Source organism: Erpetoichthys calabaricus, chromosome 15 (assembly GCF_900747795.2).
Source record: "Erpetoichthys calabaricus chromosome 15, fErpCal1.3, whole genome shotgun sequence".
NCBI classification, from domain to species: domain Eukaryota; kingdom Metazoa; phylum Chordata; class Cladistia; order Polypteriformes; family Polypteridae; genus Erpetoichthys; species Erpetoichthys calabaricus.
In genome coordinates this window covers 81742738-81766198 of record NC_041408.2, presented here as the reverse complement: position 1 = coordinate 81766198, position 23461 = coordinate 81742738, and the positions used below count along the sequence as shown (strand labels likewise).

General features: G+C 46.0%; 1 protein-coding gene across 10 annotated transcripts in view; it reads left to right on the top strand.

Annotated features, from left to right (window-relative positions):
- The first annotated feature begins 10834 nt into the window (after positions 1–10834).
- ltbp1 (latent transforming growth factor beta binding protein 1) overlaps positions 10835–23461 on the top strand; it is a 386058-nt gene continuing 373431 nt past the window's right edge. For 7 of the 10 annotated variants that reach the window (XM_028820637.2, XM_028820635.2, XM_051919196.1 and 4 more), the window contains exons 1-2: positions 10835–11487; positions 23318–23388. In XM_028820637.2, coding sequence (XP_028676470.1) covers positions 11180–11487; positions 23318–23388 — 379 coding nt within the window. In that variant the 5' untranslated portion in view covers positions 10835–11179. The remainder of the gene's footprint in view (positions 11488–23317; positions 23389–23461) is intronic. The other 3 variants (XM_028820639.2, XM_028820638.2, XM_028820633.2) reach the window with 2 other exon arrangements.

Genomic DNA, 23461 nt, shown 5'->3' with positions numbered 1-23461 from the left:
TGAATTTCCTGATTATCTCATCTCCATACTTCCACAGCATGACTCTAATTTATCCCAGATTTCTACAAACCTTGGTGTGAAGCATTGCTTCCTGGCCTGTATCCTGAACGCACTTCCACTGAGCTGCTCAAGGACATGAATCACGATTTTTTATTTATTTAAAGGAATACTCCACCCAAATATGACATTTTTTTAGTGTAACTTACCCCATGGAGGTTGTAGTGTTGGCTGAGAAAAGATTGTAATCTTATACTTTCTTGTAGAATGGAGATAGCAAATTTCCTATGGTGACCAACACTGGACAATAGTAAACAATATCAAACATGGCCATGAAAATGTTGTGTTACTTGTATCGCATAAACCACATGTTAAATCATCTACTAGTACAGTATGTTCACAACATCCCAGATTTGTGTGTTTTTACTAAAACAAATGTGCAGGAAAATGGATCACATTCAAACATGGACAGGTATTTGAATTCACCTGCCTGCGCTCTGACTGGAAAAACAAAAGAAATGTAAGCAACTGTATGTCAAAATCACCCTGGATAAGGTCATCAGTCACATAATAATAATAATAATAATACGACTGTGGCACTTTACACTGAAGAGTTCTCAATGGATGTGATGAGGGGCGGACTCCTCCTAGAATAGACTGAAATTTGCCACAGACCACCAAATTTTGACCAACTTAACTCCAACTGACTTTCGGCCCACTGTGAACTTCTCAGATGTCCCAGTTATGGTTTGTAACCACTAGGAGGCGCTAGCAGATTCCAGAACTGGTAGCGTTGTCCCCAGACAGTGTGCAGATGTCGTTAAATGTGTCTCAAGCCCTCTTATCTTTCACTTCACTCTTGACCACCAATTGGCACAATTGGTTGCAAATGTCAACTTAAACAGCATATAATGAAGCAGAAGCCTCATGGGATCCCAAAATGGCTGATGGTGACTCTCTAGGACAATTTTGGTTTAGAGTTTGACGTTCTACATTATGGTGTTTCTCACGCAGTATGTTTCTGTCTTGGCATCGAGTCTCCTTCATTTACATTTATTTACTTTTCTCTACTGTTGCAGACGACCCTAGCTGCAAAAGGAGTCAACATAATCCAGTAGACCTCATCCTGTTTAGCAACAAGTGTTATAAAAATTGATGACCAAACAGACCACAAGTCCACTTGTAGATACTCAGCTACTAAGAAGCTTGCATCAGAGCCATGAAGTGGTAGCACTGCACTTTAATTTGGACGCTGTTTGTAATAAAAGCACGCTTCACTTTTATACCTACCCCTTGCTATATCCGTGTCCTCGTTTGCCCGGCTCAGCCCACTGTTACGCCACAGGCAGCGCAGGTTCAAGAGGCTCCCACCCGCATCGTCACACTTCTCTAGTGTTTACAGTGTAAGCCATTATATAAAGTCACCCAGACGAGGACTCACTATGTGACCTAAAGGAAGGGACTTGACAGGCCACTGTTCAGATTTTACAAAGATGTACAGTAGACAATAATACAAAGCCAAGATGGTGTTCCGACTGTGAGGCTTTAAATTTTGGCTGCTCCAGTGTCAATCACTGACTCTGTTAAGTTTGGGGTGCCATTCCTTAGTACTGCACCTTGTGTTATAAAGATGCAAAGTTACACTTCGGTCCTCTGTGTGAACCTGAGCAGAGTGTCTAAGCTTCCAGCTTCTACCAGGGATGGATTTGAGTTCAATAAATATGAAGCAATATCAAAAATGCAAGGCCACTGTCCTGGTTACAGCCACCAACTCCCAGTGACCCAGAAGTGGTCACTTCACCTGCAACACCACCAGCTTCAAACAAGTGGAAACAGCTGAGACTTAATGAAGTGCCTTTTGGGGTCCATGAAGGCTTGAAAGTTTAATCTCCATGACTGTCTATATAGGCCTGAGTGAGTTCTTTGACCCGAAAGAAAATCCGAGCACATCTCTCCAGTTTTGATGTCACTACACTGGTCATTCAGAATTGACTTTAAAATCCTGCTTATGGTTTACAAAGCCTTAAATAATTTCACTCCATCCTATATTTCAGAATGTCTTTCACCTTACACTCCAAATCGTAACCTTAGATCTTCAAATGAGGGTCTGCTTATTATTCCGAGAGCTACACTTAAAAGAAGTGGTGAGGCGGGCGGCCTTCTGCTGTTATGCACCTAAAATCTGGAATAGCTGACCGATAGAAATTCGCCAGGCTGATATGGTGGAGCACTTTAAAAAACTGTTAAACACTCACTACTTTAACATGGCTTTCTCAGAGCTTCATCTTAGTGTAACCCTGATGCTCCGTATATGTATTGAATTATCATTACTATTCATGGTAGCTACACAATCCGTACTAACCCCTACTTTCTCTTCTGTTCTTTTTCCGGCTTTCTGTGGTGGTGATCTGCTCCCCCACTGCCCCGATCAAAGCACCGTTATGTCCTAACATTGATGGATTAAAGGCCAGAAGTCCACATGACCATCATCATCAAGTTCTTCCATGTGAAGCCTGAATACCATGAGGACTGATTGAGGTCAGGTAGAGGGGGCTGGGTGGTCTCGTGGTCTCGGAACCCCTGCAGATTTTTTTTTTTTTTTCCAACCGTCTGGAGTTTGTTTTGTTTTTTCTGTCCTCCCTGCCATCAGACCTTACTTTTATTCTATGTTAATTAGTGTTCCCTAATTCAATTTTCTTATTTATTTTGTCTCTTTTCTCTTTCTTTATCATGTAGAGCACTTTGAGCTCCATCATTTGTATGAAAATGTGCTCTAGAAATAAATGTTGTTGTTGTCTTTACACCTTTACAAATATGGAAACAAAAGTATTTCAAATCCAGATGATTTTCAAATAGCAAGGAGCCCACGTAAACTCATAAAGTCATTATCTAATATATATTGTGGTCTCCAGAGGGCGCTGCAGCTCTGCACTCCCTGGTGGCACCCACGGAACATAACAGGGCTGAGCCAATGAACTACAGTCCCCAATGTGTGCTGTGGGTATCCGTAAAGGTGCCATCATCCAGGGGGGCTGCCATATAATGGCTCAGGGGAGACAATGCCCTCAGCAACCTGTCTTCCCCTGTCCTTCCACACCATTAGTGTCCCAGCTGGTTAAGAATCCTAGCACAGCTCTGGGTGGGATGCTGGTCCCCATGTGGCGCCCATCACAATATTTATATATACAGGTGTGTGTGTAATATATATAGTGGATGACTGATAGATGTGAAGGAACTCAAAAGTAAACTGGGGTGCCAGCTGGGCCTCCCCATGTAATACTGAGACCAAACAGGCACAGGATGGCACTTAAAGACCAAAACCAGGCAATCACTGCCATACCTGCCTTGCAGGGCATCAAACAGCTGGTGAAGTTTTGGCAGAGCTCATTCATTCAGTGGCTCAAGTCCAAAATGTGACTCGTCCTTCCAGGGATGTATAACTTTATACCACCTCAACCCAAAAGGGGTGGAGCCTCTCAGAAGCAGTTGCCCTCACTGGGCATCTTCTCGGCACTGTGTGGAGAAAGAGAGATAATGCTGTTAGCGACGGCACCCCCTCTTGTCTTGTCATGGTACTGCATTCCTCAGGAGAGCCCAGAAGGTGGTTGATCCTCCAACACACACGTGTGCCAATATTTTCCGTGCCTAGAAAAACTCTTCCTCTCTTTGGAAGTTTTTATGCAACCCTGAATCACAGTAGATGTCATTTTGCTTTTTTTGAACACTGATCAGCAGAAAAAGACTTCAGGGTCAAAGCAAAAACAGATTTATGCAAAGTGAACTAAATGAATTACAAATATAAAATGCAAAATAATTGACCACATAAGTATTCACCCTCTTCAAGGTGGTGTGGAGGGGATGGCAGCCATGCTAACCTTCACTCTGTGGGCTGAGGTCGCTCTTTCTCTGTCATCTCTGCACATCTGCACTCTGCCATTTTTCTCCATTCTTCTTCTTCGCCAAGTTGCTCGAGATCTGCCAGGAGTCCTGGTGAGCACGAGTGAGCGGCCACAAACCCTCAGTTGGATCAAGAGCTGGACTTTGACTCCCGTCTCCATCCCCTGACTTGTCCTCTCCAATTCCCTCTTTGCTGTGTTCCTCGGAGTGTTCTTCTGTCTTCATTGTGTAGGTCAGACCACCATAGTGACATCTCACAAGTTGGTCCTTCCACATTCAGGGGCTTTTAGATGACAATCAACTGAAACCCCAGACAGGTGACCACCATTGAGCTCATTTTGGGATTTTATGCTTGACTGGTTGCACCCGTGAAGATTTAAGGTAAGGTGACCATCCGTCCCTGTTTTCCGGGGACAGTCCCCTTTTTCGGACAACTGTCCCCACTCAGAAACATGTCCCCGGTTTCAGCTGGTTCACTTTTTTGAATGTATCTCTCATCACCACGATAATTTGAACTCAGCACCCGTGCGTGGTGTTTTGACGGAGGTTATACTTTACCGCATCCTGCAACTTTAGCGAGAAATCACGTGATACGCTTTCGCTTTGTACTCTGTAGTGTTTAGAGTCCCTACTCGTGATCTGTAGATTCCAGCACCCACCCACATGTCCCCGGATTGGCCCAAAAAATTCTGGTCACCTTACTTAGGGGTGTCATGTTAAGAGGGAGGTATATTTATAGGACTGCTATTTTGTGTTTTAGATTTGTAATTAATTTAAACCATTTTTTTTTTCTTTTGATCAATGTCAAAAAAGTCAAATTAAATCCGTTGTGATTCAATGTTGTAAAACAATAAAATGTGAGAACCTCCAAGTGGGTGAACATGTCTTGTAGGCGCCATAATTAACTGCTAATGGTGTTTATGTGTACAGCACCATGGAATGTTGACTGCTAAATAAAATAAAGAGAGTTTGTGTCACACGTGTGTCCGATGATCTCCTCGCCGGCTCACTCGATGTATGTGATAACCTGTCGGGCCGGTAGGGGGTGATGTTGCTAGCACTCCCCGCTGCTCCGAGAATCCGCCCAGTACGGTTGGCAGTAAGGGCACTTAGCCCCGCCCCTTCCGTTCCGGCCTTTCCTTTTTACAAGCTGAGCAGACCGCCGGACGGAGCTCCTTCGGAGGACCCCGTTTTGAGGCGGCATATGAGCTAATTGAGTTTCCGAGAGGGCCAGAGAGGCATTTATTTAAGGTAGAGGAGAGTATTAAACGGGACGACCCAGCTGTTATCACCTGTCATTACTGCTGCCGGCCACGAATGGTTGTTGGGCTTTTGTGGCTCAGCTAACGTAGCTGTTGAAATTTCATTTTCTCGCCCACCCTTATTGTGACGCCACGCTGAGCTCTTGCACTGCTGAATGACACAGCTTCTGTCACTTTAGCCCCAAATAGTCAAAGTTCAGCATAACAATGGCAGGTCCACACACCTTCTGACACCAGCGTGATAATTTTCTTGAAAAGAGCTCACATTTCAGCTGTGTGTTGTGCTTGAAGCCATCAGTGCGGCACACGCCCGCGTTCCACTGTGTAAGGGGACGCAATGGGTGTTATTAGAGGCCATGCCCTGCAAGTGCCCACATGTTTTTGGTATTGTATTATTATTGGTATTTATGGTCTCGGATCACTCTGCTAACAACTTCAGGCCTACTGCGCTTTGCCATTCAGTCTTGCCAGTTACCTTGCACTTATGCCATGTGAGCTCTGTAAATTTTAAAAGAGCCGTAATGACTTGGGCCCTGTGCCCACTACAGGCATCAAACGTTGTTACTGTAGTCTACCCTCTTAGAGCATTTTATTAGAATGTGTACCTGATGCAATGCCAGTCAGACATGCAGTGTGCCAGGTGTGCTGATGTAACTGGACCCTGACATCTGACAGGATGAAATGAGACAATTATCGTGGGGGATTGGTAATGCTACTATGGGTGTGGTGGTTTGGCATTGAGATGGCACAACGTGGGGGGGCGGGGCGGGGGTCACCCTTGAAAATTTAAGCAAAGTTGGTGTGTGTCTGCAATACGCTTAGACGCGGGTGTTTCCTAATGTGTTACTCATTCATGGCAGTTTTACTGGAATCATTCTGTCTAAACTTGTAAAATCAGCCAATCTGTGTCGTTAGGCACGTGGGCTTTGGGCTGCTTCACCTCGAGCCTGTAGATGTCAGACCATCGAGCTTTACAGCAAGAAACAACAAACAGGATTTAGCAGATAAGACTTCGAAAAATTGTATTCATCCGTTTGCGTAACTCACAGTGCCAACCTGGCATGAGACTCCAGCTGTTCACAGACTTGTATGACAACACCTTAAAGCTGGCCATTAATGTGATAGCTGGGAAGAAAACGGGAATAAGTGAAGAACGCAATGTGGAAAATTAGTGCTGTGTGACAAAGCCAGAAATTGAACACCCAGGTCCCTGAGACGATGGGACACCAGCAGGACACTAACTGGTAGGCTGCCCGGCTTCCAGTATGCAACAACAGCTAAAATGTAATAAAGTGTCATGTGCAAAATACGCAAAAACTAGTTAAGGTCTTTGGAAAGATGATGAACTGTAAAGCAGGTTATTTCTGTACTGGTACAATGAAATCAAAAATGGAGGAATGGCAGCAATGCACTGAGACTCCAGTGCAAAACGGGAGTTAACTTTTGATTAAGTGGCAAGAGAGATCAATGTGAAAGGCACTATATAATAAGTTAAAAAGATATGAAAGGCACTATATAAAAAGATAGACAGCCATGAAAGGCACTATATATGATAAATGTGAAAGGCACTATATAATAAGATAGACAGCCATGAAAGGCACTATATATGATATATGTTGTGACAGTTTTATGGTCCCCGTGACCCCTTAAACTCTCAGACCAGACGTCAGACACCACATAAAAGTCCAAAATGAATTTATTATAATAATAAATGTGCACAAAGCACCCTCCACTCCACTATATTCCAATAAATCAATAATCTCCAATAAACAATCAATACAATCCTCCACTCCCAGACGCTTAGCCACCCTGCCTCCCAACTCAGCTCAACGTCTGGGATTTCCCACAATCCTTTTATAGTCCTTGACCCGGAAGTGGTTCTGTCCCTCAGTCTATGTGACTTTCTATCACTTCCGGGTCAGGTAAAAAGTTCTCCTTTTCTTCAGCCCGGAAGTATATCATTTCTTCCGTTCCCGTGACTTGGAAATACTTCCGGGCTATACGGAAAGCATAAATCCCTGGGCCTCCCTGCAGCGACTCCTGGCGGCCCCCATGGTATCCAGCAGGGCTGTGCAGAAAAACTCCAAGGTCCATGATTCCCTGCTGGCATTTGGGGCATCTCCATGCTGCAAGGAGGGCTCCATCTGGCGGCTTGGAGGTGTTGGCCGGAATATATGGCCAGCAATCCCTCACAATGTGAAAGGCACTATATTATAAGGTAGATGTGAAACTATATAATAAGATAGAGAGGTCAGAAAGGCACTATGCGATTGATAGATTGATGTGAAAGGCACTATATAATTAGACAGCCATGAAAGGCATTATATATGATAAATGTGAAAGGCACTATATATGATAAATGTGAAAGGCACTATGTAATAAGTGAGATAGATATGAAAGGCACCACATAATTAGATGTGAAAGTTACTATGTAAGATAGATAGACAGCAATGAAAGGCACTACATATGATATATGTGAAAGGCACTATATAATAAGATTGGAAAGGCACTATATAATAAACAGCCATGAAAGGCACTATATATGATTTATGTGAAAGGCACTATATAATAAGACAGATGTGAAAGACACTATATAATTAGATAGATAGATGGATAGAAACTTTATTAATCCCAAGGGGAAATTCACATACTCCAGCAGCAGCATACTGATAAAAAACAATATTAAATTAAAGAGTGATAACAATGCAGGTATAACAGACAATAACTTTTTTTATTAATTAGATGTGAAAGTTACTATATAATAAGATAGATGGCTATGAAAGGCACTATATATGATATATGTGAAAGCCACTATATAATAAGGTAGATGTGAAACTATATAATAAGGTAGAGAGATCAGAAAGGCACTATGTGATTGATAGTTTGATGTGAAAGGCACTATATAATAGATAGATGACACCCGAAGGCTGGCCTTATACAAAGTGACAAACCATTTGTCGATTGAGGTGAATGCTGAAATTGCATTTCCAGTTCCTCTAAGGTCCCACTGTTGCTCTGTGCCTTTCTGACGTGCCATTCATAATTTCTGTACATGTGTGCTCTTTGTTACCCTTTAATTTATATACGGTCGTCTACCAAAGGTGAATGGATGAAACAGGAGGTCTGAAGATTGGTGAAGAATGTGGTTTGGTAAAATTCATACACCGAATTCAGAAAGTCTTCAGACCCCTTCACTTTCTGCACACTTTATTGTGTTGTAGGTTTCATTTTAAATGGACACGTTTGCCATTTTTGCCCATCAGTCTACACTAATCAATTTAATCAATGTCAGTGCCCTACCAGAGAGCCTAAGAACACAGCAGATGGTGGGCTGTTTTAAAAAACAGCCAAAGACTTTTCTATTTAGGAAAGCTTATTAACAAGAATGCTATAATTATTGTTGTTTTATATCTGTTTTTATCTTGCCTTACCTTTGTTTAAACTTTTTATGTTGCACTTTGAGATTTACTGCTAATGTAAAGTGCCCCTATAAATAAAATGCATTATTATTATTATTATTATTACTAATCAACCCATAATGATAAGATTAAATCATGTTTTCAGGAAAATCTGCAAATGTATTAAAAATCAAACACTGAACTGTCTCCTTCACAGACGTTATCAGACCCTCGGCCGTGTCACTCCAAATTGTGCTCAGGTGGCCCAGTTTGCTTTAATTCTCCTGGAGACGTGTCGAGAACTTGACTGGAATCCACCTGTGACGTCGTTCACAAAAGCCCACGTGTCCCCCTGTGTGCAGGGTCTCACAATTCACACTGCATATCAGTCAAATACAGAGAGGTCCTTGAAGAAGACCTGCCCCAGAGTGTATGCCACCTCAGACTGGGGCGATTGTTCACCTTGCAGGATGACAATGGTGGAGTGGCTTTGGGCCACGACTCGTGTCCTCGAGTGGCTGTGGAGCCCACAGTTATACACCATAAAAGATGTGTGGAGAGACCTGAAGATGGCAGCTTACAGACACCGGCCAATCTAATGGAGCTTGAGAGGATCTGCCAGGAAGAGTGGGATAAGCTGCCCCAATCCAGGTGTGCAAAGCTTGTAGAGACTTAGGCAAGAAGACTCAAAAGCTGGAATTGCTGCCAATGGGGCTTCTACAAAGTACTGAATTAAGGGTCTGAATACTTATAAGAATAAGAGACTTCCGTGTTTGATCTTTAATCAATTTGCAAAACTTTTTAAAGACACGTTTTCACTTTGTCATGATGGGTTTTTTTAGTGTAAATTGATGGGCAAAAAAGGCAGATGTGTAAAAATAAATCTTTACAACATAATAAAATGTGTAGAATGTTGAAGGGGTTTGAAAACTTTTGAGTCCACTGTACAAATGGTGTTGCTTTAGCACATGGCATAAAATATAAGCTGACTGAATAATGGACAGCAGGTTTTTAAATATGTAGTATGTAAGGTGCTATATATTATTACAATGTTGCAGGTTACTGGTACCCTAAAATCACTTAACCTGGCAGCAGGCCCGGCTGCACAGCAAAGTGGTAAGTAAGGCGTCTGAAATGCTGGGGTGGCATGGCGTGATAAAATAACAAAAACTCCACTACGGGGGTGGTGGCGCTTAGCCCGCCTAGGTAATCCAGTGGAGCCGGGCCTGCCTGGCAATGTCGTTCTTGTAGTAACGTGACAGCTAAAGATATGATATGCCAGGCTGCACATCATGAAAAGTTAATAATAATAACGACAATAAGAATTCATTCCATTTATGTAGCACTTTCTTGCCACACACGGAGGACGCGAAGCCTCGATCTCCATACAGCGCTGCCATTGTGCCAACACTTATTTTAGTAAAAGCCTTTCTGTGTGCCCCTTTATTTTAGGCAGCACCTTTCTGTAGTGAACACCAGTCCCGGCCATCTCACAGCAGGTGGTCACACGGTTAACGCTGAAGTCCTCTGTCACTTTCCGAAGTGGTCGGGGTCTGGCGGTGGGGACTTCTCGAGCGCTAGCGTAACCAGTTAAAGTAAAACAAAACGTTTCTGCCCCCCTTAATGTTCAGGACCCTGCTTCAGTCGGGGGACTGACTGACTGCCCCCTTTAGACTGGCACGGAGGACTATTTCAGCCTTACCTTTACTGGTTATTACTTCATAGACATGTTCAGTGTTCTTGTGAACACCTTTATCACGACAGCGACCCCTGAAACTTTGCAACATGACGCGTGGGTTTAAACCGTTAACTCGCATTTTTGTGCAAGGTTTCTAAACCCTGTCATCCATTTATCAATTTTCGGTGCTCGTCCCAACTCCATTCTACGGTGGCGTCAGTAAACTTGACCCTATCCGTCTCCGCATAGTCGGACCGTCATAATCGGCCCGCGGACAGTCACCGGTTTATCTAAAGTGTGTCAGACTTTTTAACACGGTACACCACAGTTCCAGCATTTTTTAATGATAGCAGCCTTGTTCAACTGCCATTTAAAAAAAAAAAGAAGGTTTGCTAAGATTTTGTACGCTCGCAAAGCGCCGCAGGAGAGCCCCTCTCTACATTTTGGGTGAAGCCCCAAAGCGCGCAGCGGCGGCGTTCCAATGAGACGGCCGCGTGTGACGTCACGTCTGAAGCAGATTGGCTGTTCGGACGTGACACTAAACTGCGGCCCCGCCGCTCACAAATCGCAAACTTTCTTTGAAGACTTTTCAGTCGGCTCCGAAGCTTAAGTCTTTCACACTAGTTAGCCAGCCAGCCGGAGCAGCTGTAACATCTGCTGCCGACACAGCTCCCCGTGCTCGGTAATAATTCGGAGCTTATTTTTTTTTTAATTGAGTAGCATTTTTTTTTGTGTACTTGGTAAGTGTTGTACATTGGAAACAGAAGTAAGTGTTTTATTTCTGGGAAAAAAAATACTTAAAGTTAAACCTTTTACTCCGCCCGGGGTGGAGGCGGAGAGGGGTGGAATATTCTCCACACCGGTCTTGATCAAGAAATCAGCCTCACAAGTGTCACACGAAAAAGGATTTTACAAACCCGTCACAGCGTTCATAAGTGGAGATAATAATGGATATAACTTGGCTCCGATGGAACATTTTGCTTTCTCTCGGGCTCTTCGTTTCACCAACATTTACTTCGACGGTCAAAGGAGGCTACAGAAGATACACAACGTACATGCTGCAGCCTGGGCAAACCGGAGCGGGCTCTCGGACTGGGGGGCAGCAGCAGCAACACTCGATTAACATGGAGCTGACGGCAAGTTACAACAGCCAGGTTCGGACACGTAGGATGGGGACCCAGCTGAGCCCTGGCGTGCACATCCACCAGCAGCACCAGCCTTTCCAGAGCGGGCACCAGCAGCTTAAACCAGTCGGGTAAGGCAAAAAAAAAAAACCGTCGTCTTTGGATGGCTCTTCTTTTGTTACCCACCTGCCTACCTGTAGGCGTCTTTCTCAAAATGGTTGTTTTATTTGATTTGTATCCATTCGCGCTGAAGGATAGTTAGCAGCCAGGACTCCTGAGCTGTAGACACCCTTTATCATATTTGCCCAAAACTACCGCTGCACAACACGTGTGTGGCATCAGGGTCCACAACAAAAGTAGGCGGCGCCCGGGGGGCACGTCCACTTCATCTTATCTGTCGCGAACTCTTCCGAAGGACATGTGTCTTCTGGACCCGCGATGATGTGCCGTCGAATGCAGCTATCCGTCAATTTTCTGAATATGCCGTGTGCGTTACAAGGACCGGCAGGCGACAGCCTGGCAAGGGTTGGCAATAACTGGTGCCAAGACGGCATGTTGGCGAAGTGTAATTAAACCGAGCAAACGGGACTTGTTAGTTTATAGCGCCTTACAGTAGTACATATCATCGCAATACTACTCGTGCATTTTATTTATATATCGCCTTTCCCGCACACAAAGCGCTTCACAAATAATATAACGGGTACGAAAGGAAAAAGCAAATAACAAGAACAAGTCCACAGTAAAATTATCTCCATTTATTTGCACAGTTTGGGCACAAGCAGGTAAACCATATGAAGGACGCTATATAAATATATTATTATTATTATTATTATGAAGTGACTGGATGAAGGTTACCATAAGGCAGAGTTGTATTCGGGGAACCTTTTGGTTTTGTTTGGCGCTCTTTGACAACAAGTTTTAGGTTCTTCGCGATCTTGTTTGAGACTAAATTATAAAAATGATGGAAGAATGGACAACAATCATAATATACAGCAATCGTGAGTATTATAACATTAAAGAAGGGGATCAGTAAACATTAAGATAAACGTACCTGCGGACCGAATCTGCACAAATGCGAACGAACTAATGTGAATTACTGGTTCTCATCCAAACTTGAGATCCTCAAGATAGAGATCAGTGTTAGAAGGTCGACAAATAACATTGTACAGTGCAGTCATAAAGTTCAGGCAGAACCGAGACATTAATCAAGATACTCCATTCATCCATCATAGGAGAAATTTAGGCTGGGATGTCATAAATAAGCCACCGGGAGTTTCGAGTGTAAAAGACGTGAAAACCGCTCAAGAGGAACGTCTGCTTTTGAGGTTTTTTTAAAGAGGATGAGACCACTGAATGGCACAACCACAAATGCCCCGAGTTTACTGAGCCCACAGTGTGGTATGAGCCTCGCCATCTGGTTGTTCCCAGCAGTAATAATGCAGTTTATATAGCGCCTTTCCCATGTTTACAACGTGGCATAAATTTTTGAACAGGCACAAATGGAATAACAGCACAGAAAACGATTAAATAACACTGGATACGAATCAATGTCATTTAACACCGAATAACAGATTAATAAAAGAAACAAAAAGTTCTGAATTAGAATAAGAAATAATAGGCTGAAAAAACAACTTTAGAAGAGAACAATGAGCAAATAACAGGTTGACATCTTTTTATATTTCTAGTATCGTCGTTTCGATTATTTGCTTATCCCTGGAAAATCCGCATAGTGAGAAGCCGGATTTGCGGCCATTTAGTGACGTGACCGGGCATAAGACTTCTGGAGAAAGCAATTAGAACTTAAGAAGGGGCGGCATGGGTGGTGGGCAGCAGTTAATGTTCACGGTGTATGCGTTCTCGCCATATTCATTGGCACTGTGGTTTAAGCTTTGGACTTCACACCCGAGGTTTTGGGTTCGAATCCAACTACAGGTACTGACACCGAGCAAGTCACGTCACCTGCCAGCTGGGCACCACCGTCTAAAAAAAAACAAAAGACATGCAGCCAGTTGTATCGCAGATGATGTTAAGTCTGCTTGGATAAATAAGAAAAATACCCCCGTTTTTGGGGCGTTTACGCGGTGCTAGTGTTCAGCTGTCACTCGAAGTCGGCCTGGTCAGCTGGCCTGAGTGAACACGTGGAGAGGTCGACGCCTGGGGCACCCACTTGGAGTGAACAGTTCAGTAAAATGGCTGGATGATAACAATTCGCAATGACCGATACACAACGTAACACGAGGGGTTTAAATTCTCCGGTTACGTACTATAACTTGTGGGTTGCCGATGCCCCTTTTTCTTTTCCTGTATGGCGTCTGCAGTGCCACCTGTGCCTACAAAATGAAACGTACGTGAACACAAATGACACACAGAGTTCATTTTAGCGTGTGGGCAAACTGCGCTTAACGTGACTTGACAATATCTGGCAATGCAGAGCGACAGAACCTGGGCTCGATCCCCCTTTTTGTGTGGCGTTTGTCCCCCTGCAGTGATCAGGGGCTGTCAACACCAAAGATCAGCTTTGACGTTCGCTGACGACACTAAAGGGCCGCGTTTTATTGTGCATATTGTCTGGGCTTCACTGGGCGGATTGTCACCCGCCACTTTGCGGGTTGACGCCACTGATCCAGCCTGGCCTGCCAGTGGCGCGCGGGTTCACTCGGCGACTCCGACTTTGCGCTCTCGATGAAGCGGGTGGATCAAATCAATCGACTCCATTGATGCCGATAAGTTGTTGGCACAAAAATGTTCGGCAAAAAAAAGTTTTATAACAAAAAAAAAGTGTGACACGTGCTTTATGATGAGATTCTGAATAATGCTGCAAATGTTTCGCAGATGTCGGGTGAGGCAGCTGCTAGAGGATTGGAGTAATCCGACCATCAAACTGCACGAACACCGGGGAGAAGAAATGGAACTCGAACTGGCCAAGGCAGACTGACAATTATCTGGCATTGCATCAGAGTCTGCCAGCAAGCGTATGGTCTTGATCACATATGTGGCACTACCACTAGCACCAAGATGTGAGAGCTAACTGAAGTTTTTTTTTTAATGAATCTCCATAATGTAGACGGCTTTTTCTGAGCATGCGCACTGTGCGGACACTCGGGAGCCGCTTTGGGCCGAGAAGTTGTCAGGCTGCGCGAGGACAGTTTTTAGGCTCTGGACAGATCGGCGCACCTCAGACACTGTGGAGCCCGCAAAAGGAAAATTATTACACATGCACGAGCTTTCATTCTGAAAGGATGGAAATGTCAAAGTTTGCCCTCACATAAACTTTTAATTACTTTTGCGATACGATCATATTCTTGGCACACAAATCTACCTTTATATATTTTTTTACTTTTATTTTTGAATTTCCCCGTAAGAAACAATAAGACAGCAAATGGTAAATTAATTTTAAAGCAGACATTGTATAACTCTTACTTTTAAGTGTCTCTTTTAAAATACAAAGTTTGTAGGTTTTGAATTGTACGACCCTTATCGACCGATAATTTAGTTCTGAGGCTCTGAGAGCGCTGGGGGAGTGGGCGGGGATTGCGAGGGAGTGGGCGGGGATTGCGAGGGAGTGGGCGTGGTCTAAATATTGCTGCCGACAGGGGCCTTAGAGTGTCTCAGATCACTGACGGAGCCTGAGGCCTCGGAGTGTCTCGCCTGCAGCTGGAGTCAGTGTGTGCGTGTGTGTGCATAAACATTTAAAATGCCGCTACACTAACAACAAAAAGATTTTTAAGGATCAAACTAAAGCATGACCATTGTACAAAAAACTCTTCAGTTCAGTGGCATTGCACGGGACTATTGGACATCTTCATAACGATTGAAAGCTGCAGTGCGTTGTGATGTTCAGATGAGGAAGGTAAAGGAGTCCTCGATCAGTCAGTCTGCCAATGATGACGGTGACGTTAATACTCCTCGGGTCCGTCATGCCCCCAGACAACAGTTAGAGGTGCTTAACGGAATGAATCAACGGCATCAATAACATTGAACGCAATGCAAACACTTACCCCTTGGGATTAATAAAGTATCTATCTATCTATCTATCTATCTATCTATCTATCTATCTATCTATCTATCTATCTATCTATCTATCTATCTATCTATCTATCTATCTATCTTCATCCTCATCGTCACCTTACAGTGCAATTGCATTCAGTTTTAATGTCCCATGAGGGAGACTTCATCACACTGATGACCTTTTTCAATTTTGGGGTCTGCTGTTTGTGTCAGGTGCAGAGATAGATGGACATCCAGTGAAGTGAAGGATTGTGGGCACGTTAACGGTTTTCAGCCTGTGCTGTCCGAGGAGGACACTCCGCTGTCGGTCGCACGTCCCCTCCCGTCACGACGGCGCGCTGCTGAGTGGAGACCCGACAAGTAAGCCGTAAGAATTCAGAACAAGAAGCGGTGGCGGCCTTGGTGTTCACTTTAGCAGGCAAAGCTTCGCACCACTGGCTGAGCAGGCACGTTATAATAATAATAATAATAATAATTTTATTTATATAGCCAGCCAGCCGCTACTATTTATATAATTCCATTCTGTACACCCACTTAATGTAATTTGGGGAGCACAAGGCATTGAATATCAGCATTCCCACTCGCCAGTCCCCAGCTATGCCAGTATGTGCCCTCAGCTGTCAGAGAAGGGGTCCTGGTAGCAGTGGGTGGGCACGTCACCCTCGGCTTGGGGTTCTTGAGACCATGTAGTGGAAATGACAGTTCAGAGTAGGACCTGATTGTGCATTTGTCTTACGTCCTCAGTGACCCAGCAGCTTGTGTGACTAGAAGCGCATGGCCTCAGTAAGCGTACCCCGGATATCTAACGACGGGCCTTTTATTTTGGTGCAGTGTATTTTCTTTTATCTCCTCCATATTTGTCTGACTTCGTTATCCAAGGCGACTTGCAGCATCTGAGCTACAACTGCTTGCATTTCTTTGTGTTTTCCCAATCAGGCAGGTGAAGTGACTTGCTCAGGGTCGCACCGTGTCCCCCCACTCCTAAAAATGCTGGTTCTTTTAATGGCGCTGTATGGTGGGTTATGTGGTTCCCGTTCAGTCTGCGAAGAGTTCTTGGAATATGAAGTTGGTTCTTTTATTCTTTAAAAAACTTTCAATTACCGTATGTAGAGGAAGAAAAAATTAGCTCTTTAAAGTATGGTGGGCCACCTCACAGGACACAAACCGATCAAGAAAACCTGAACTGGGCTGTCATTGTGTGCAGCGAGAGCCATTGTTATGTCACAGATCTCTCTTGTGGATGGGTCTGTTGGGAACTGGAAGTGGCATTGCCGTGAAGACCCCCTCTGGCACCGTGTTAGCGGGATTTGAACCCCTCAGCCTCAGGGGTTTGAAGTCTGTACCGTTTACGGGTTGCCGGTGCTCTTATGTTCAAGTTGAGCTCCCTTTCTCAGGGATGTTAAAGTTTATCCAGTCCAGCGTCCTGGGGACTCCTCTTCGTCAAAGCAGAGTTAGTCGAGAAAACAAAGGGGGTCCTGCCCAGACACCAGAGCAGGTTCAGACCTGATGGCGGACAGACGTGGCGTTTCTTCACATCACAGGCCCACCGTTAGCGCTGCAGACGTTGAAGCAGAACTACGCTCCGTGTTAACAACCGCAGTGCTGGGGCAGCCGCCTCACAGCAAGGGCACCAGGGTTCAAGTCACGTTTTGTGTGTCAGACTGTGCGAGTCCCACATGAGCACGGAGGGACGTCATGCAGGGTTAGGTGGGCCGGTGATGATAAACCGGCCCCTAATTTGTGTGATGGACTGGCACCCTTGCACCAACTATCACTCCTGCCTTGTGCCCAGCTGCCCTTGTGCCCCTGCCCTAGATAAGCGGGTCAGGTAGACAAAGCTCTTGTCACGTGCAGCACCCTGTGCTCCAAGTGGCCTCGGAAAATGAATTCTTTTTTTCTGCTGTTGTCCTGAAATCAGCCGAACGAGACGACTCCATGAAATCCATTCACAAATTCAATTCACAAATCAAACCAAAAACACACGTTGTTCATCTCCAACCAAAAAAAAAGGCTGGAAAAGATCAGGCATTTGGGCCCTTGGAGGTTACGAGCCAACCGCTTCCCACGCTGCGAGGGTTACGAGAACCTGATCTGGGCGTGCAGGATGTGGACGTCTTTTTTTACACTGATGTGCTGCTTTTGCTACGTAATTGAACTTTTTAAAGGGTTAGAATATCTTTACAAATTGCATATACAGTATGGACGCTGTGGCCACCAGAGGGCGCACCAGCCTCCCAAACACCCGACACGACAGACACAAGGCACAAGTCCAGCACAGTACACCTCACGTTTTTATTGAGCTGTGGGAAACGCTTCCCCACTGCACCGCATAGTCAATCAAACTTCACTCAGCACTTGGTCTCTTCTCTCTTCTTCTGCCTCTACTCCCGACTCTGGAAAGCTTCGTCCTCTTCCTCCCGACTCTGGCTTCCAGAATGAAGGTAGCGGGCTCCTTTTATGCTGCACCCGGGAGCAGTTGCGGTGGTCCGTTACTGTGGTCCAGCAGCATGTCTGGGTGAGGCAGAAGCCCAGCATAGTAGGGCTGTCCAGACTCTGCAGCGCCCCCTGGTGGCACCCACAGAACCCAACAGGGCTGAGCCGACAGCGCTGATCATACTGTAAATAGACTGCAGGCAGGCGACAGCACAAAGAGAGAGAGTTGCACGCCGACGTCTAGATGAGGACAAGCAGGAGGAATTCATCCAACATCACAATGTCCCATGATGCCCTGTGGGAATCCGTGGGGCTGCCATCTAGAGTTCCAGGGGAGACGATGCCTTGTGCATGCTTGCCACATCCCCCTGTCCTTGCCAGGCTCCTGGCCATCCCTCACCACGCTTGGTTCATTTTGATGTGTGCAGAACATGGAGGGCCGAGAATGGGGGGGTCGGTAAAGTCCTGCCATGATGTCGGGACCCTGCAGGATTTGCCCATTCTTAATAATTTTCAGTGCTCCTTTTCCCTAATTTGTGTTTTCTGTGATGTGTTTCCACGACAGGTGATTTGAGCTAAGCGTGTCTGATGATATCACGTCATGTTTTATCCTAATGGTGGCAGTTTCGCGTACCTTTTATGTGATGTTATTTTTATTGCACTTTTCCCGGCGTCACTCAAGTCTGATCAGTTTTTGGTTGATTTCATCGTTTACAGTTGCAGTTCCTGACATGGGCCAACTGGTCACGTGGCGTTTATTGGCGAAAGTTGGAGTCACGAACAGGTGGCTGTCACCTGATCAGCACTTTAGTGCTCGTCCCAACCTGTCCTACCAATCTGATGACAAAACACAGCAGAATGCGCAAGATGGCCGTCATTGGTTATAAAGGGTGGCGCGCGAAAAACCGAACCGTCTCTGACCGGCTGTTATACAGGCGGGTTGACGTCGCGACATGTCACACTTCTCACGAGTCACTTTCTCGAATTCACAACGTCTTCACAGAGGAATGAACTGTCAGCAAAAGTGTTTGGCCACCAAGATCACCGGCGCTATCCACTTGCGACTTTTACCTGTGGGGCAATCTAATGGGAAAAGTGAACGTCAATGATCCAAAGACATTAGAGGAACTGAAGGACAATATTCGGAGTGAAGTTGGAAAGATTAAAGCGGTTGAGCTGCGTCGCATCTATGACAATGTGGTGCGTCGTGCAGAAAAGTGTATTGACGCACAAGGAAATCATTTCCAGCACCTCCTCTAACCAGTAAGTGCAGATTTTTGTATTGCATATCTTTCGTTTCGTGTACGGGCTAAGAAACGTACATCGACGTTGGAGTCGGAGGTGTTTCGTTTTCTTCGTGCGCCATCTTGTATTTGTTATATATTGTGTCTCTGAAGGTGGCCACCGACCCAAAGTATTAAACACAAACCCTTTTCCAATGCACAGGCCCGTTATGGTGGTGAGGGTCACAGGGCGAGCACACGTTGTGCTGTGAATGTTATGTGAAAGAGCGATGGATGCCAGGCTGAGAGGAGAGGTGGCGATCTGTGAACAGCAATTCATGCCAGGAAAGAGTACTACAGCTACGCAGATGCGAAGTACAGAGAAGGTCCGAAGGAATTGCACTGTGTGTTTGTGTACTTGGAGAAAGCGTATGACAGGGTGCCAAGAGAGGAGTTCTGGTCCTGTATGAGGAAGTCGGGAGTAGCAGAGAAGTATGTGAGGGTGGTGCAGGATATGTATGAGGACAGTGTGACTGTGGTGAGGTGACAGCCTGGTTCAAGGCGAGAGTGGAATTACATCAAGAATCAGCTCTGAGCCCTTTCCTGTTTGCAATGGTGAAGGACAGCTTGAAAGATGAGGTCAGACAGGAGTCTCCGTTGATCGTGATGTTCGCAGATGACATTGTGATCTGTAGTGAAAGTAGACAGCAGATTGAGACAAACCTGTAGAGGTGGAGGTACACACTGGAGAGAAGGGGAATGAGATTCAGTTGGGGTAAGATGGAGGTGTACATGTGTGTGAATAAGAAGGAAAGTGGTGGAAGGGTGCGACTGCAAAGAGCAGAGGTGGCGAAGGTGGACAAATGTAAATATTTGGGTTCAACAGTCCAAAGCAACGGAGAGTGTGGCAGAAAGGTGAAGAAGAGAGAGCAGACTGGGTGGAGAAGAGTGTGTGGACACCAGGGGGGGGGGCACTCCACCTCCCCAAACATTCGACACAAGCAGACACAGACTCAAGTTTCAAAGGCTATAGAGTCTTTATTTGTGGAAAACTCTTACTTTATCAAGCGTTTCCCACCACAGCCACACACATATGCAGTAAGCTCAATTATTAGCACAATAAAGCAACTCTTTTCTTCCTCCTTTCACTGTCACTGCCTCCTCCACTCCTCCTTGCAAGCTTCGTTCCCCTCCTCCCGACTCATTGATGTGAGGCAGGAAGCTCCTTTTATCTAATCCCTGGGAGAGCTTCCGGTGATATGACACTCAGCTCTGAAGCACTTCTGGGTGAGGTTGGAACCCTGTGGAGCAGGGACTCCCAAATCTCGCAGCTCCCTCTAACAGCCCCCACGGGACCTGACAAGGCTGTCCCCCGGGACTACGATACCCAGCATTCCTTGTGGGCACCCATGTGGGAATCCGAGCCTGGGCTCACTGCCATGTAGTATCCTGGGGGAGATAAAGCCCTGTGTAAGCTGTCTCCTTGCTGTCCTGCCACCTTGAGGGCATACCGGGCAAAGGTAAGAATACCGGCCATCCCTCACAAGTGGCAGGAGTGATTTGTGATAGAAGAGTACCTGCAAGAGTGAAAGAGAAGGTCTAGAAAACGGTGGTTAGACCAACTGTGTTGTATGGTTTGGAGAAGGTGGCACCGATGAAAAGACAGGAGGCAGAGGTGGAAGTGGCAGAGTTGAAGATGCTACGAGGGGTGACAGGAGTAGGAATGAGGATATTAGAGGGGACAACACAGGTACAACAGTTTGGTGACCAAGTGACAGAGGTTAGAATGAGATGGTTTGGGCACGTGCAGAGGAGAGGTGAGGGGTACATCAAGAAAAGAATGTCGAGGATGGAACTGTCAGGCAAGAGGAAAAGAGGAAGGCCACAGAGGAGGTTAACAGATGTGGTGATGGAGGACATTGAAGGCAGTCGGTGTGACAGAAAATGATGGAAAAGACGGAGCTAGATGGAGAAGAATGATCTGCTGTGGTGACCCCTACATGAGAGCAGCCGAAAGCAGAAGAACAAGAAGCTGGTCATGTTGTGTTTATTTGAGAAGGATGGGTCCTGAAGTCAGAGTCACCAGATGACCACTTTAGCACTCGTGCCAACCTGTCCTACCAAACCTGCTGAATGCTCAAGATGGTGGACGTCGGTTATATTTGTTATATATTGTGCCTCTCAAGGTGGCCACCGACCCAAAGTACTTTTGACACAAACCCCTTCTGAATGCACAGGCCCGCTATGGTGGTGACGCGGGGTCACAGAGCGAGCGCACGTTGTGCTGTGTATGTTATGCAATGCAAGGAAAAGTCTCGTTGGTTGAACCAAATGTGATGGTCCCATACCTGGGGTGTGGCAACATGGCAATCACCCTCAGGTGGCACTTTGGTCAGAGTGGCATTTTCATAATAATAAAAAAGAGTTAAGTGTGAACTGTAGGACTTGCGCACACATTAAGAACCCGATAACGTGCTCACTGCCTGGTTTAGAAGCTCTTTAGACAATTGAAAAAGTTATTTTCACCTATAAGTTTAAAATATCTCCGAACCGGAAGTCGCACTGAGAGCGCCTGAGCATCACAGCTTGGCTCGCGCCTTTCAGAGTGACGTGTCAGATAGTGGTGTCCATTTTCCTGATTTTCACATATCGTATTATATTATTGCTCATTTCTGGCACGTTCTGAAGGTGTCGGTCACGTGTAGCTTGTCTGTTCAATGTCTCTTAAGCTCGTGCTGCATGGGTTTAGTTAGCTTGCAGGATAGCGAGAAACTGCAAAGGCGTTCAGGAGAGCGTGCCATGTGAGCGATTCACGAGCGCATTCGATTTCACGGTCCCAGTATGTTCCTCCATCCATCCATCCATCCATTATCCAACCCGCTATATCCTAACTACAGGGTCACAGGGGGTCTGCTGGAGCCAATCCCAGCCAACACAGGGCGCAAGGCAGGAAACAAACCCTGGGCAGAGCGCCAGCCCACCGCAGGGCACCCACACACCAAGCACACACTAGGGCCAATTTAGGATCACCAATGCACCTAACCTGCATGTCTTTGGACTGTGGGAGGAAACCCACGCAGACACGGGGAGAACATGCAAACTCCACGCAGGGAGGACCCGGGAAGCGAACCCAGGTGACCTTACTGTGAGGCAGCAGCGCTACCCACTGCGCCACCATCCCACCCCTGGCACTCCCTGTCTGGGTTTAAATGTGCTTGGTTGGACTTCTCCTCTCTTTTCCCAATGATAGCACAGGCCAGTCTGATTCTCTGGCAGCTCAAAGTGGCCTGATGCCAGTTAGTGCGGGTGTCAGATGCCATTGGAGGTGGATGTAGTCACTCAGGCAGTCATTTTCTACACCGCCCAGTCCTGACCAGGGTTGTGGGGGTCTACAGGAGCCTATCCCAGTTAGCATAGGGTACCAGACCCTGAACAGGGTGCCAATCCATCACATGGCACACACACAATTTAGGATCACCAGTCCCCCTAACCTGCATGTCTTTGGATTGTGGGAGGACACAGGAGCACCCGGAGGAAACCCCCACAGAGAACATGCAAACTCCACGCAGGGAGGACTCGGACGTTATGGAGATTTATTTAAAACACAAACCTTTAGTAGCTCACGTCATGGTGCTACTGCTGGTGCCACATATGGGTTGAAGACCAAACCCTGATGCAATGCCAGGCTGCTTTGGCCAGTCTGAGTTTCATTTCTTCTCTCTGGTGGTCTGATTAGTCCAATCCTCAGGAAGCTGCCTCACCCGACATCTTCGAAACGTTGGCAGCATTACTCAGAACCTCATCATAAACCACGTGTGTCACTTTTTTGTTACGAGATGATTTTTGTTTTGGTCCCCTTACTGCGAAGGCAGCAGCGCGAGATGTTTCGACCTGCAGAGCCGCAGCACCACACGTCACCACAGGTCTGCGGCGGCAGTTTCAGGGTGGAAGTGACGTCGCCACATGTGCAGACCAGCAGTTTGGTGATAAACGTTTATACATTGCCACAAATCAAACTGATTGACACGCCAACCACCCCAAACCCTAACCTTAAACCGCTTATCCTGCACGCTAACCATACTGACCCCTAACCTTGCCTTCTGTCCCATAACTGTGGTGACGTATGGTGTGCTGGCTCTGCAGTTGGATATCACTGAGCAGCGTCCCCCACAGGTCTTCATACATGATGGATGGATAATAAAGTCCAAGTGACTCACCTGATTGGCTGCCTCGCTGTGTTCCATGTCTGCTCAATTCTATAGCCGTCTGACTCAATGTCACCTTCTTATATTTGCAGGGTCAACGTCTGCGGAGGACGCTGCTGTCAAGGCTGGAGTCTGGCCCCCGGCTCGCAGAGATGCACCAAACGTAAGTATGCTCCTTGTTTGTGAGACATGGACGCTACGCAGTGACCTGAGATGAAGACTGGACTCCCGTGTCT